Source organism: Erinaceus europaeus, chromosome 13, assembly GCF_950295315.1.
Source record: "Erinaceus europaeus chromosome 13, mEriEur2.1, whole genome shotgun sequence".
Lineage (NCBI taxonomy): Eukaryota > Metazoa > Chordata > Mammalia > Eulipotyphla > Erinaceidae > Erinaceus > Erinaceus europaeus.
This window is the reverse complement of record NC_080174.1, coordinates 38,161,573-38,176,658: the sequence shown is the minus strand read 5'-3', so window position 1 is coordinate 38,176,658 and position 15,086 is coordinate 38,161,573. Positions and strand designations below refer to the sequence as shown.

General features: G+C 53.0%; 1 protein-coding gene across 2 annotated transcripts in view; it reads right to left on the bottom strand.

Moving 5' to 3' along the window:
* HSPG2 (heparan sulfate proteoglycan 2) overlaps nt 1–15,086 on the bottom strand; it is a 139,197-nt gene that overhangs the window by 72,511 nt on the left and 51,600 nt on the right. For both annotated transcript variants that reach the window (XM_060205528.1, XM_060205529.1), the window contains exons 2-9: nt 14,806–14,935; nt 14,236–14,280; nt 7,445–7,554; nt 7,286–7,344; nt 6,614–6,774; nt 771–899; nt 304–561; nt 98–217 (exon numbers count right to left, since the gene is read on the bottom strand). In XM_060205528.1, coding sequence (XP_060061511.1) covers nt 98–217; nt 304–561; nt 771–899; nt 6,614–6,774; nt 7,286–7,344; nt 7,445–7,554; nt 14,236–14,280; nt 14,806–14,935 — 1,012 coding nt within the window. The remainder of the gene's footprint in view (nt 1–97; nt 218–303; nt 562–770; nt 900–6,613; nt 6,775–7,285; nt 7,345–7,444; nt 7,555–14,235; nt 14,281–14,805; nt 14,936–15,086) is intronic.

Here is a 15,086-nt window from a genome sequence, read left to right as displayed (position 1 = left end):
TTTTACTCAGTGAGGGAGAGCAGACAAAGTGGACTAAAAAGGAATGGGGTAGAGGAACTAGGTCTGGGTGAGGTGAGAGTGCTGGGTGGACACTCACGACAGTTGGCCTCATCGGTGTGGTCTTCACAGTCATAGTCACCATCACAGTGCCACAGCTTGAGGGCACAGTGCCCATTTCCACAGGGGAACTCGTTAGGTTCACAGGGCGGGGCTGGGCCTGGGTGGGTCAGGTGGCAATCAATGGCCCTCCCCCTGGCCAGCTGCCTCCCCCTGCACCCACCTCCAGCCTTGCCCAGGCCTCACCACAGTCCAGCTCATCACTGCCATCCTTGCAGTCCTCCTGACCATCACAGATGTAGTCTTTGGGGATGCAATGCCCGCTGTGGCATGCAGCCTCTTGGGGTCCACAGTTCAGGGGCCCAGCAGCACTAGGAGGCAGATGCCAGGGAGGCAAGGTGCTTGGTAGATGTTCAGTGGTGGTTGCCTCTGGCCGGGGTGTGAAGAATAGCGGCACCTCCATCAGAGGCGGTGCTGTGGGACTGAGTTCCTGGACGGGCTCTTCTGTGAGCAGAAAGTCTTTGGCATAAGCATGAGGGGACTACTTACCCCTTGCCTCCCAACCCAGACCTGTCCTATACTCCCCAGCCCTTACCCTGTACCCCTGTCCACCTTCCTTAGCTCCCTGCCTACACCAAGCTCTGCACAGCCCAATGTGACCCTGGTACCCCCTGGCATCTACAGGATCCTTAAAACCCCAAGCAGCCTCTCACCACAGTTGAGCTCATCAGACATGTCTCTGCAGTCAGGTCTACGGTCACAGCGGTACTCCAGGGGCACACATTCATTATGGCTGTGGCAGGCAAACTCATTCTCAGTGCAAACTCTTGGGTACTGGAGCACTGGGGGAATTGGAGGGGGGTCATCAGGGCAGATGGAAGACTGGTGGAAGGCATCAGTGATGCTCAGGCACTGCATGGCTGAGAGTGGGTTTGGGGGCCCAGTGTCATGTCTTTTTGGCTTTTGGTAGGCTTGGCAAAGGCTAGGAGTACAGACATGGTAAACACATTCCCAGCACATGGGACACACAATGAAAAGCAGTGGTGGCCTGGTCTATCCATAACATGGACTCTACATGCAGTTAACATGCCATACACATGCAACCACTGCATCACACACATGCAGGCCCAGCAAGGACTAAGAGGAAAGAGGGAAGGGCAGGCAGCTTGTGGGATATGCCCAGCCACCTTGCCCTTTTCCTTTCTGTTCCTCCATCCACGAACTTCTCAGGGTACCTGACTGAGCCTGGGTTGGGCTGACACTCTCATCTGGTATCACTGAGGCCAATACGGTGGCCAGAGAGGGTGGGGGTGTCTGTGCTGAAAAGGAAGATATAATCAGCAGACACCCCACCTGGAGTCTGAGGCCTGGAGCCTACACAGCTAAACCAAACCCTCATCATCCCTAGTCAAAAGGATTTATTGGAAAGAGCCAGGAGAAGATGGGTGTACCCTCATCAGTCTTTAGACTTGGCCCAGGTGAGTTAAAGAGTAACAACATTAAAAAAAAAAAAAATATATATATATATATATATATATATATATATATTTTTTTTTTTTTTTTTTTGGAGGCCAGGTGGTGCCACACCTGGTTGAGTGCAGATGTTACCATATACAAGAACCTGGGTTCAAGCCTCAGTACCCAGCTTCATGGGGGAAGTTTCACAAGCAGTGAAGCAGGGCTACAGGTCTCTCTTTGTCTATATCCCTCTCTATCTCCCCTTTCCCTCTTGATTTCTCTGCCTCTTTCCAGTAAATAAAAATAAACAAAATATTAAAGATTAAAATTTTTTTTTTGCAAAGTTGTGTTGTTGTTTTTTTTTTCACTCAGACAGAGAGACAAAGAATCAGAGATGGAGAAACACCACTGGAGCAAATCTTCCTCTGGTGGTATAGTACATCCAGGTAATGCCAAGGATTCAAACCTAGACCATGCATATGGCAAGGCTGCCAAGGACCTGAGGGAGGTGATGGCTTTACCATTTCTTTCTGATTAGACTACACCTGGGAGGACTGAACTGCTCAGTTCTGGATTTCACGGAGTGAGGCATGATGACATGTCAAAGCTTTCTAACTGAGATGGAGATAGTGCTGAAAATTATAGCTTGTAGGAATGGACTAGGACCATTTTTAGAGAGAAGAAAAGACACAGGGTTCAAAACAGGAGACAGAGGGCATAGTGAAAACAAGTGAATAACCTGGGAGGTGTCACAGTGGAGAAGACAATGGACTCCTAAGTATGAGGTCCTGAGTTGAATCCTTGGCATCAAGTGTGGCAGAGAGACAATGAAGTTCTCTCATTAATAAAGTCTTTGAAGAGAGGGAGTCAGGCAGTAGCGCAGTAGGTTAATCACACATGACGCAAAGTGCAAGGACTGATGTAAGGATTCCGGTTGAAGCCCCCAGCCCCCACCTGCAGGGGAGTCACTTCACAAGCAGTGAAGCAGGTCTGCAGGTGTCTATCTTTCTCTCCCCCTCTGTCTTCCCCATCTCTCTCCATTTCTCTCTGTCCTAGCCAACAACAATGACATCAATAACAACAACAATAATAACTGCAACAATAAAACAACAAGGGCAACAAAAGGGAATAAATAAAGAAATATTAAGAAAAAAAATTTAAAAAAGAAGAGAAAGGAAGAAAGAAAAGGAGAGAAGAGGGGAAGAGAGGGCAGGGGAGAGGGCAGGGGAGAGGGCAGGGCGGGAGAGGGCAGGGGAGAGGGCAGGGCGGGAGAGGGCAGGGGAGAGGGCAGGGCAGGGCAGGGGAGAGGGCAGGGCAGGGCAGGGGAGAGGGCAGGGCAGGGCAGGGGAGAGGGCAGGGCAGGGCAGGGGAGAGGGCAGGGGAGAGGGCAGGGCAGGGGAGGGCAGGGGAGAGGGCAGGGCAGGGCAGGGCAGGGGAGAGGGCAGGGCAGGGGAGGGCAGGGGAGAGGGCAGGGCAGGGCAGGGCAGGGGAGAGGGCAGGGCAGGGCAGGGCAGGGGAGAGGGCAGGGCAGGGCAGGGCAGGGGAGAGGGCAGGGCAGGGCAGGGGAGAGGGCAGGGCAGGGCAGGGCAGGGGAGAGGGCAGGGCAGGGCAGGGGAGAGGGCAGGGCAGGGCAGGGGAGAGGGCAGGGCAGGGCAGGGGAGAGGGCAGGGCAGGGCAGGGCAGGGGAGAGGGCAGGGCAGGGCAGGGCAGGGGAGAGGGCAGGGCAGGGCAGGGGAGAGGGCAGGGCAGGGCAGGGGAGAGGGCAGGGCAGGGCAGGGCAGGGGAGAGGGCAGGGCAGGGCAGGGGAGAGGGCAGGGCAGGGCAGGGGATAGGGCAGGGCAGGGCAGGGCAGGGGAGAGGGCAGGGCAGGGCAGGGCAGGGGAGAGGGCAGGGCAGGGCAGAGGAGAGGGCAGGGCAGGGCAGGGGGCAGGGCAGGGCAGGGCAGGGGAGAGGGCAGGGCAGGGCAGGGGAGAGGGCAGGGCAGGGGAGAGGGCAGGGCAGGGGAGAGGGCAGGGCAGGGGAGAGGGTAGGGCAGGGCAGGGCAGGGCAGGGGAGAGGGCAGGGGAGAGGGCAGGGGAGAGGGCAGGGGAGAGGGGAGGGGTGAGGGGAGGGAAGAGGGGAGGGGAGAGGGCAGGTGAGAGGGCAGGGGAGAGGGCAGGGGAGGGGGCAGGGGAGGGGGCAGGGGAGGGGGCAGGGCAGGGGGCAGGGCAGGGGGCAGGGCCGGGGGCAGGGCAGGGCAGGGCAGGGGGCAGGGCAGGGGGCAGGGCAGGGCAGGGGGCAGGGCGCAGGGCAGGGCAGGGCAGGGCAGGGCAGGGCAAGGCAGGGCAGGGCAGGGCAGGGCAGGGCAGGGCAAGGCAGGGCAGGGCAGGGCAAGGCAGGGCAAGGCAGGGCAGGGCAGGGCAAGGCAAGGCAAGGCAGGGCAAGGCAAGGCAAGGCAAGGCAAGGCAAGGCAGGGGAGGGCAGGGGAGAGGGCAGGGCAGGGCAGGGCAGGGGAGAGGGCAGGGCAGGGTAGGGGAGAGGGCAGGGCAGGGCAGGGCAGGGCAGGGGAGAGGGCAGGGCAGGGCAGGGCAGGGGAGAGGGCAGGGCAGGGCAGGGCAGGGGAGAGGGCAGGGCAGGGCAGGGGAGAGGGCAGGGCAGGGCAGGGCAGGGGAGAGGGCAGGGCAGGGCAGGGGAGAGGGCAGGGCAGGGCAGGGCAGGGGAGAGGGCAGGGGAGAGGGCAGGGCAGGGCAGGGGAGAGGGCAGGGCAGGGCAGGGGAGAGGGCAGGGCAGGGCAGGGCAGGGGAGAGGGCAGGGCAGGGCAGGGGAGAGGGCAGGGCAGGGGAGAGGGCAGGGCAGGGGAGAGGGCAGGGCAGGGCAGGGCAGGGCAGGGGAGAGGGCAGGGCAGGGCAGGGCAGGGGAGAGGGCAGGGGAGAGGGGAGGGGAGAGGGGAGGGGAGAGGGGAGGGGAGAGGGGTGGGGAGAGGGGAGGGGAGAGGGGAGGGGAGAGGGTAGGGGAGAGGGCAGGGAGGGGGCAGGGGAGGAGGCAGGGGAGGGGGCAGGGGAGGGGGCAGGGCAGGGGGCAGGGCAGGGGGCAGGGCAGGGCAGGGCAGGGGGCAGGGCAGGGGGCAGGGCAGGGCAGGGGGCAGGGCGCAGGGCAGGGCAGGGCAGGGCAGGGCAGGGCAAGGCAAGGCAGGGGAGGGCAGGGCAGGGCAAGGCAAGGCAGGGGAGGGCAGGGGAGAGGGCAGGGCAGGGCCGGGGAGGGCAGGGGAGAGGGCAGGGCAGGGCAGGGCAGGGGAGAGGGCAGGGCAGGGCAGGGCAGGGGAGAGGGCAGGGCAGGGCAGGGGAGAGGGCAGGGCAGGGCAGGGCAGGGGAGAGGGCAGGGCAGGGCAGGGGAGAGGGCAGGGCAGGGCAGGGGAGAGGGCAGGGCAGGGCAGGGCAGGGCAGGGGAGAGGGCAGGGCAGGGCAGGGCAGGGGAGAGGGCAGGGCAGGGCAGGGCAGGGGAGAGGGCAGGGCAGGGCAGGGGAGAGGGCAGGGCAGGGCAGGGGAGAGGGCAGGGCAGGGCAGGGCAGGGTAGAGGGTAGGGCAGGGCAGGGCAGGGGAGAGGGCAGGGCAGGGCAGGGGGCAGGGGAGAGGGCAGGGCAGGGGGCAGGGCAGGGGGCAGGGCAGGGGGCAGGGCAGGGGAGAGGGCAGGGCAGGGGGCAGGGCAGGGGAGAGGGCGGGGCAGGGGGCAGGGCAGGGGAGAGGGCGGGGCAGGGGGCGGAGCAGGGCAGGGGGCGGGGCAGGGCGCGGGGCAGGGCAGGGGAGAGGGCAGGGCAGGGGAGGGGGCAGGGCGGGGCAGGGCGGGGCAGGGCGGGGCAGGGCGGGGCAGGGCGGGGCAGGGCGGGGCAGGGCGGGGCAGGGCGGGGCAGGGCGGGGCAGGGCGGGGCAGGGCGGGGCAGGGCGGGGCAGGGCGGGGCAGGGCAAGGCAAGGCAAGGCAAGGCAAGGCAAGGCAAGGCAAGGCAAGGCAAGGCAAGGCAAGGCAAGGCAAGGCAAGGCAAGGCAAGGCAAGGCAAGGCAAGGCAAGGCAAAGGGTCAACCAAGATTCCAAAGGCCGAGTCTTTATGCTGTGTGATTTTTTGGTCAGTTTCCTAGTCTCTCTGAGTGTCTTGTTTCTCATCTGTTTTGGTTTTGTTGCAGGCTTGGCCAATATTAGCATAGATGAAATGTTTACTTTAAATACTGGTTTTCCTGCTATCAATCCATGCAAATTGGGTAAGTGGTTTTTCCTTTCTGGGGCTCAGATCCTCATCTCTAAACCAAGAGGAATAACAGTGAATATATGCATTACAGAGGTCATTGTTAAAGCTTAAATCAGAGGCTGGGGCCATACAGAGTACCCAGCATATAGTCAGTGTTCATTAAACCGTTGTTGGTTACTATTTCTCTGTTTTTATTTAATGCTAGAGAATTGAAAAAGATTTTTTTTTAAAGGAGAGACTGGAGCTCTGGCCAGCTGTGGCATAAGGTGGTGCCAGGGATTAAACCTGCAGCCTCCAGAGCTCTGGCATACAAATTGGTGTTCCAACAGGCTGGGTTATCTCCCTGGCCATATTTAAAAATTTTTTTTTAAGATTTATTGATTTCATGAGATAGAAAGATAGAGACCAGAGCCACAGCTGGCCAGAGCTCCAGTCTCTCCTTTAAAAAAAAAAAATCTTTTTCAATAGCATATGTGTTGTTGGGGATCAAACCTGGAGCTGCACAAATGCAGGCCCTGCATTCATTCTTTACCCACTAAATGACCTCCCTGATCACTTGCTGATTATTATTAAATACAAAAGTGTTTTGGAGCTCTAAGTACTGTATGAAAAAAGGAATTATTTTTCCTTATCAATGTATACATGTCCTTAAAGAGAAAGCAGAAATTGGGTCACATTAGGAGGAAAAAAAAATTACATTATGCTTAACCCAAACCAAGATTGCATGAAAACCACCCCACTGGTGGCAAACACATGAAGTAGTAAGCACCTTGTCTTACTATAAATCCAAGCTAGGAGGGTTCATGGAGGGGACATGGAAAGGGACCCACATAAGATTAAGAAACTGAAGGAGGTGGCCCTGGGCCCCAGGGTGGGCTTACCTGTACCCAGGCGTCGGAACTGGAATCCCTGGGGAGAGGTAATGTAGGAAGCAATGGACCCACTGGATACAACCTTGTATAGCACATCCTGAATCTGAGCCCCATCTGAGTTCCCTTCTGAGCCCACATCCAGTTCCACGAAGACCCAGCCGTCCAACTCCCTAGGGATGGGCATGGGGTGAAGGACAGAGTGAGGAAGGTGCCTGTAGTCCTTGTCTCTCCCTTAGTGCCCTACCTGATAATCAGGCCTGCACTCCTGATTCTTCTTCTCTTTTGTGTTTCTTTTTTGTTTTTGTCACTATCAACTGACTTTTTTCAGATTGACTGGGACAGAGAGGCAAAGGGAGAGAGGGAAAAATAACACAGCACTCAAGCTTCCTCCAGTGCACTAAGGGTCAGACTTGAATCTGATTGTGGGCATGACAAAGCAGGTGCACTATACAGGTGAGCTATCTTGTCAGCCCTTCTCCTATTCTTAGCAGCCTGTATCTCAAGCAGGATGACTTAAAGTAAACAAAACAAAAACCTGTCCCCTCATCAATCCCTAACTTGTCACCCATCAGAGATTCATCATGTCTTACCTGCCTCCCTCTGGTCCTTTGGCTTCTCATCTTCAGCTCTTACCAGGTCATTCCCCCTCCCCCCACCAGCCCCCCAGGGGACCCTTCTTACTTGATGAACACCACACTGACAACCTGGTCTCCAGGAATCTTCAAGTATTCTGACTCCAGCTGCAGAGGGACATAGCATCATCAGCCTCCAGAAAGCTTCACCCGCTTCCCAGTCTTTCCCCCCACCACTGGGCAATACCATAAAGCCCTTTCACCTCACCTTCTCCACAATAGCCTCAGATACCTCCCGGAACTCTTGGGAACTTGCATCTTCCAATTCAGGGCTGTAGTCAATGGAGTGGGTGAAATTCACCAGAGCCCTGAAGTAAACTGCAGGAAGCCAGAGAGGGCCACCATGAGGGGTTTGATTGGCATGTGATAGCCTCAGGCTACTTGGGTCGGTGGTGGGAAAAGAGAGTTGATGGTCCTCTTGCCAAGAACTGGCAACTGTGTGTCCGTAGCCATGCCCAGCAAGGCCAGTATGAGCACATGCCACAGTGGCCTTAACAAGCCTGCCTAGGGTGCCCCACCCTTGAGCAAGGTGCTTCAATAAGTTGGAAAGGCCTGACTTAGAAGCCAAGCAATGTTACAGAAGACGAAACCTACAGCTGCTACATGGAAGGCTGGGCTGGAAGGTGCGAATTTCAGAGGAGAGTGGCCTAGCATAGCTACTATTCATGTAGCTTCCCTACTCTACTCTGGCCAGCTCCAGCTCTCCCCTCATGGTTACACTCCTCCAAAAAGACTGTTGGAACAATCCTCCCCAAAGCTGGTAGAATTAGACCCCTCCTCTACACTCCTCCTCCCAATTTCCCCTAGCACCCTCACTGCACAGACCCCCATCTGCTTTCACCTGAACCTTCTCAGTAATGTGGGCATATTACACATTTACCACACCGAGAGCTACAGGGAATTAACAGCACCAGGATACATGCATCACCTCCCTGAATAGTTATGTGCAGACCTTGGTGTGGGGCACGTACTTAAGAACCAGAGACTACTGTCACCTTTTTCTCTCAATTACAAGACCATGAACTTGATTAGGGAGGACCTTGGATTTCACTCTCCCCTGGGTCCTCAGTGATTGCATAGTGCCTGTAGTATAGTAGGTGCCTAATAAAAGAAGGTTTAATAAACTCATAAAAGATTGATGTGAACACATGCATACAATGTGTGTGTGTGTGTGTGTGTGTGTGTGTGTGTGTGTGTCTGTCACTGGGGCTTCACCACTATAAACTGACTTTTTTCAGACTGACTAGGAGAGGCAAAGGGAGAGAGGGAAAAATAACACAGCACTCAAGCTTCCTCCAGTGCACTGAGGGTCAGACTTGAATCTGGATTGTGGGCATGATAAAGCAGGTGCACTATACAGGTGAGCTATCTTGTCGGCCCTTCTCCTATTCTTGGTAGCCTGTATCTCAAGCAGGATGGCTTAAAGTAAACAAAACAATAACCTTTTCCCTCACCAATTCCTGACTTGTCACCCCATCAGGCCTTTCCTTCCTCCCCCTGGTCCTCATACACATTAAATCTCAAAATGTTCATGAATTTACATAGAAGTAAAAAATATGAGTTGATAGTAAGCCATATATCACTTCTATGTACCCTGTAATGTACAAACACTTTATATACTTAATGTCTGTGAATTAAGGTCTGAATTTTAAAGGTCCAATTTATCTGAGTTATAAGAAGTTTAACTTATGTTTAAGTTATGTTTAACTTAAGTTTAACTTAAGTTTAAGTTTAACTTATGTTTAAGTTATGTTTAACTTAAGTTAAGTTTAACTTAAGTTTAAGTTTATGTTTAGAAGTTTAAGTTATGTTCACTAGTGGCAGGGAGATACAGTACAGCCCATAGCACACCAGATTTGCATGCCTGAAGCTCTGAGGTGCTAGGTTCTAGGCCTGACACTACAAGAAGCCAGAGCTGTGTAGTTAGTCTCTCTATCTCTCTCTCTGTAAATAAATCCTAAAAAAAAAAAAGAAAGAAAGAAAGAAAGAAAGCAACTGGGAGGTAGTGCTGCAGGGAGTGTCTTATCTGAGAGCATGAGTTCCTGAGTTCAATACCCCACCCATGGAACTGGGTTCCAGCTCTGGTGCCACAGAGACAGTGCTGAGGGAGTCCCATGGGTGGGGAAATAATGGTGAAGTATCTCTCCCCTCTCTCTCTCAAAAAAATTAAGAATTGGGAGATGATTTTGCAGTACTAGTCATGTGTGAAGTTCTAGCTTTATTCACAGGTACCACATAAAAAGGATTTTTAATTTAAAAAGGTGGACATGGCTGTTTAGAAAACAGCATAATGGTTATGCAGAAAGACTTTCATACCTATAGCTCCAAAGTCCTAGGTTCAATCCTCCACACCACCATAAGCCAGAGCTGAACAGTGCTCTGGTAAAAATTAAATAAATATTAAAATAAATTTAAAAAAAGAAGATGTCCATGGGACTAGAGAAGTGACTATGTAAAAGTGTGGCCCTGGGTTCAATCCTTATATTGAATGAAACAATGGAGCAGTGTTCTGGTTTCTCCCTCCATGAAAAGCAAACAAAATACAAAAAATAGGTACAAAATGTTTAGAGTAGGATCTTATACATAGCAGGTAAGCTGTAATATGAACTACTATGAGAGGAAATGCAGCCTTAAACTTAGGTAGTACTTAAAAATTCAGTCTGTTTAATTAAAAAAATATATGTGTAGTACTAAGGAATGACCTGGGGCCTTACATATGTGCCTAGAATCCTCCCCAGTCTTATTATTATTATTATTATTATTATTTGTTTTTTTATTTTTGGAAGGATAAAGATATAAGGAAAAACAGACACAGAAATAAAAGAGACAACACAGCACTGTTCCACTATCTATGGAACTTCTGGGAGCTATTCATGGTGTTTCCATGTGATACTGGGATCTGAACCAGAGCCTCACACAGAGCAAAGCGTATTCTCTAGTGGATGGGCCCTCAGTCTCTGTTTTCAGCCTAACTTGATTTTTCCCCTCACCATATATATATATATATAGTTATTAGTGAGAAAGAAAGAAAGAGGAGGGAGGGAGAAGAGGAAGAAAGAAGGAAGAGGAAGAAGAAGGAGAGGGAGGGAAATGGGAGGGAGAAGGAACCAGAGCATCACTCTGATACATGTGATGCTGGAGATTGAACTCAAGACCTTATGCCTCAGAATCCAACATTTTACCCACTGTCCTACCTCCTGGGCTACCTTTCCTGACTTTTGAAACTACTTCTTTGTGAAAGCAGTTCTTACAACTTTGCTTTCAACCAGACAAAAAGATTTTATTAGGAAAGCTTTCACAGGAGGGGATGGAATACGGAGTTCTGGTGGTGGGAATTGTGTGGAACTGTACTCCTCTTATCCTATGGTCTTGTCAATATTTCCATTTTATAAATAAAAATTTTAAAAAATATTTATGCATCACTCTAACCTATTACCCTTCACACTCTTTTAAAAATATGCATTTATTTATGGTGGGAGTGGGAAAGAGAATTAGCCAGAGCAGCACTAGCATGCTCAGTGTCAAGGGCTGAACCAAGGATCTCAAGCCTTCAAATTCAGCTTTCTATCCACTGTGTTACCTTTGGGTCACTCTCCACCACATTCTGCCATCCTAACTGTACTGTTTTATTTATACTTATGTCTTAGTAACATACATACAGCAATTTTCTGAATAAAAGTGAACCTAAAAGCAAGAAAGCAAACAGACAAACAAACAAGATTCAATCCCTGGAACAAAACTGCCATTATTATTATTATTATTAATTATTATTATTCTTGCCCTGTGTGACCTTGAGCAAGCCGCTGGGCCTCAGTTGCCTTATCTGTGAAACGATGTTAATAGTAGCATTTACCCCAGAGGTCTGTTGTAAGAATATAAAAAATGAATAAATGTACCTGGCACATACTAGAGGCTGCAGAGGTTAGTGTAGTTATCCCTGCTCCCCATCACCGCCACCACCACCCCTTTATTCTTTGGCAAAGCCAAGGTTTCACACATATATAATTGCACTGCTTCTGGGATATTTCCTTCAGATAGAAACAGAGAGATCAGTGCTTCAGTACCAGAGTGTCCCCTCCCACCCCCATTCCCTGACAGTCTCATGTGGTACTGGGGCTCAAACCATGTGCTTGGCAAAGGATGCACTTACCCAGTGAGCTCTCTCTCTCAGCCCCTAGCTCAGATCCTGATGACAAACCCAAGGAATGAATTTAGTTTTATTTCTTTGTATCCATGAGAGGCATGTGTTGTTTTAACACATTATATTGAGAGCCTACGGTTCTCTAGACGGTGTCTGGGCAAAGGGGCGGGGGGCAGGGAGGGGGGTTTCATAGCAATGAACACCACAAATGATAAGCCCTATCCCCATGAAGGGCACTTTCTAGTGGGAGGAGAAAAGAAACAAAAAGATGAAAGAGTACAGTATGACCTTCAGGAAAAGTGAGGCTGTGGGTGGGTGAGCTGAGAGATTTTCAGGGGCTTGGAGGGAGGCTCAGAGATAGAGTAGGGGACTCATATGGATTCCCACGCACACACACATGCATCCCAAAAAAGGACAGAGAACTGAAAAAGGAAACTGGAAGGAGAGCATTCCAGGCAGAGGGGACAGCAGCAGCTGCACAGTTGTAAGATGGTAGGAGGTGACCGACAACAGCATATAAGTGACAGGCAGAGATGACACTGGCTGTGAGGCCTGTCTTCCCTCCACTTCACTGGTTCAGAAACACAGGTACCAGGACCCTTCCACCCTGGTGCTCAGGCTGAGAACCTGGGGGGGTGGAGGGGGGGTCAGGATGGGTAGCCCAGAAGGGTGCCAGCATGAACTCCTGCCCCATGGGAGGGTACCTGTGAGGGCGGGCTGCCTATTTGCAACCACAGGGCTGTGTGTGCCACGCTTAGGGTGCGGGCTTGGTGGGGCTCTGCAGTCCGGATAGTGGGTGCCATGCAGCCCAGCCACAGAGGCCCCTTGTTAGTAGACACAGAGGCCCATTGAGCACCCCCAACCCCAGCTCCTGGGCTCAGCCTTGTGGCCCAATGCAGGCAAGGAGGCAGTGCCTCTGCCCAGGAATGTTCCCATTCCCAGGAGTTGGGGACAGGCCTCTACAAAGCCCCTTTTCACCAGGACCTGAAAAAGGCTTGGACCCTTTAGGCTGACCCACCCTCTCTACCTTCTCCAGGACCCACGTCAGGTTAGGGCAAGGAGCCTTCCTGCTGCTACCTGGTAGATGGCACAGTAATAGTCCCCAAGGCAGAGAGGGTGTTAGGAGGGGCTAGTGTTGCCTGGGCAGGGAGGGCTTTCTGGGTGCCTACCCTGGCCAGCCTCTCCTCCTGGGCCTCATCTGACCCCATCTCAGAGTCAATGGAGCCTGAAGAGTTGGGAGATGCAGTGCTACCCTGTACTACTGGGAGTGTGGGTAGAGAACACACACCTGACCATCCCCAGCCCAGCAGGCCACACCTCAAAGGCCCTGAACCCCAACCCTGGGACCCCTCGGGTAGGCCCAGGATCAGTCTTTTCTGATACAAGTTGTCAACTCTTGAATCTGGTTCCTGAAGGGATTGAACACCCATAGTGAATAACCAGCACCCTGCAGGGGAGGGTCACAACAGGGGCCCAGCCCACTGTTTAACTAACGAACTAATTTTGGGCCAGAGATAGGTTTGAGGTCCAGTACCATATGAGAAGTGTCATGGCACCAGGAGAAGCTCTGATGCTACAGTGCATCTCCCCACCACCACCACCACCCCTTTGTCTAAATGAAAAAGCAAAACAGCTGAGTGAATAAATTTATTTACTTATTTAACCAGGTCACCACTCAGCTCAAAATATTTGTGGTGCCAGGGATAGTACTGGAAGCTCTCGCATGCAAGTCCTGTATGTCACTGCTGCCCTCCCCCACCTCAGCCTACAGCCCACAGCCCACAGATTTGACCCAGGTACCCAGATAAGGCATAGTCTCATCCTGGGTAGAGGAGGGAGAAAGTAGTACCAAGTGGAGCCGGGGCAGTGGCATGTCTGGTTTCTACCTCTGCAGGGAGGTACCTCTAAGCCTCCTATAGTAGCCAGGTGCAGGCTGGGAAGGAAGGGGAGAGAGAGGAGAAGAGAAAGCAGGAAGCGCTAGAGAAGGGTGGGGTAGGAGAGAAGTTCCCACCAACTGGCAGGGTCACTTACTAAGAGGAGACTCCTCCTCAGGCTCCAGAATCATCATACCAGCCAGGGCAGGGTGGCCTGGGGTGGACCAGGGCCTGCAGAATGGGGCAGCAGGGAAGGAGGCAAGGACAGGCACAGTGAGGGGCGTGGAGAACACCAAAGGGAGAGAGACCAGACAGAGATGGAGACAGAGATGAAGGTAGAGACAGAAGGAGATGGCGAGAGAGAGAGAGACACAGGTGGAGACAGGAGCAGACAGACAGAAGCAAAAGGGAGACAATATAGAAAAAGATGGAGAGACAAAGTAGGAGGAGGATGAGAGAACAGGTAAGAAAAGGAAGAAGGAACAGAGGCAAAGACAGAGACATGGAGGCAGAGACAGGGAGATAAAGAGACAAGAGAGAAAAACATAGAGGAGAGAGCAACAAAGAGTGGAAGAAAGAAAGCTTGAGGCAGGGGGGAGGGGAGCAGGAGAGACAAGGCAACAGATGTCAGTCAGACAGACGAGAGTGAGGAAATCAGAAAGACCAGTCAGAAGATAAAAAAAGAAACTGGGTGAGAGGAGGTCAACAGGGGTCCCAGGGAGAAGAGGCAGAGACAGAAGGAACCACAGTCCTGCCTCCAGGCAGTGGAGAGAGGGGTGAAATCTCAGGGGGGTCTCACATCTGGGACTGGGCCAGGGCTTGAGCATGGCTTCACATTGCCAGTCTACACAACCATTACTCAACAGGTCCAAGGAGCCCTAGGGGTCCTCAAACCAGCAGAGGGAGCCTCAGGAGCTGGGAAAGACATGCCCTGGAGTTTCCCCAGGGGCTGGATGAGGGCATTTGGGATGTCCAGAAACTTACCCATGTGGAAGTTGCCACTGCCCACATCACCACTGCCCAGGTCATCTGCAAGCAAAAGAGTCTCAGTTAGCAAAAATAAAAATTTGGTGAGCACCTATGTGGTGGGCATGCAATGGAAGTCATGAGAAAGCCACTGTCAGCCACCTCCTCATACCTAGGGAGAGGATGGGTGGGGTAGGCCTGGAAAAGTTGACCAAAAAGCAAGCCTCCATTAGGAAGGGTGTGAGTAAGGATGGCTGGGTCAGGGAAGCCAAGACAGACTGGCTTGGTGAGGACAAGCATGGAGTGTGGGGGTCTGATGTACACTGCCCACCTTCCACCACCACCACCCCTTGACAGTCCTGACTGTTCCAAGATAGGACAAGAGTGACAGAGCAGTAGCCAGCAGGCCAGGCCACACAGGCTGCAAGTGGAAGATTGAGGGGTCACTGGACCAGAGCTCAAGGCACACACAGCTCTCAACCAGCCCATCCTTTGAAGGTTTCTTAGGGCATCTTTAAGGACCAGCAGTGGTACCTTTCCTCTTTCCTCTGGCCCCTTCCACTCTTGGTCAGGGCACTGTCTGCTCACCTCCAGAGGCTTCAGCATCATCACCCAGCAGGTCCTCATCATCAGAATAGTCAGGAAAGGTCTTGCCAGTCCGCCCCTCCCAGGACCTCTTCTCTTCATTGTTGAACAGAGACCAGTCATGGTATGCTACCTGTGGGCGAACATGTGGCCAATGGTGTCACACTGTCCAACTCCCGCCAAGCCTAGGAACTCTCCCTGCACTTCAAGGGGGGACCCAGTGTCCCACTCCAAAGCACCCCAATCCCCACCAAAGTGACAAAGGAAGATGAATTCACCTAAGA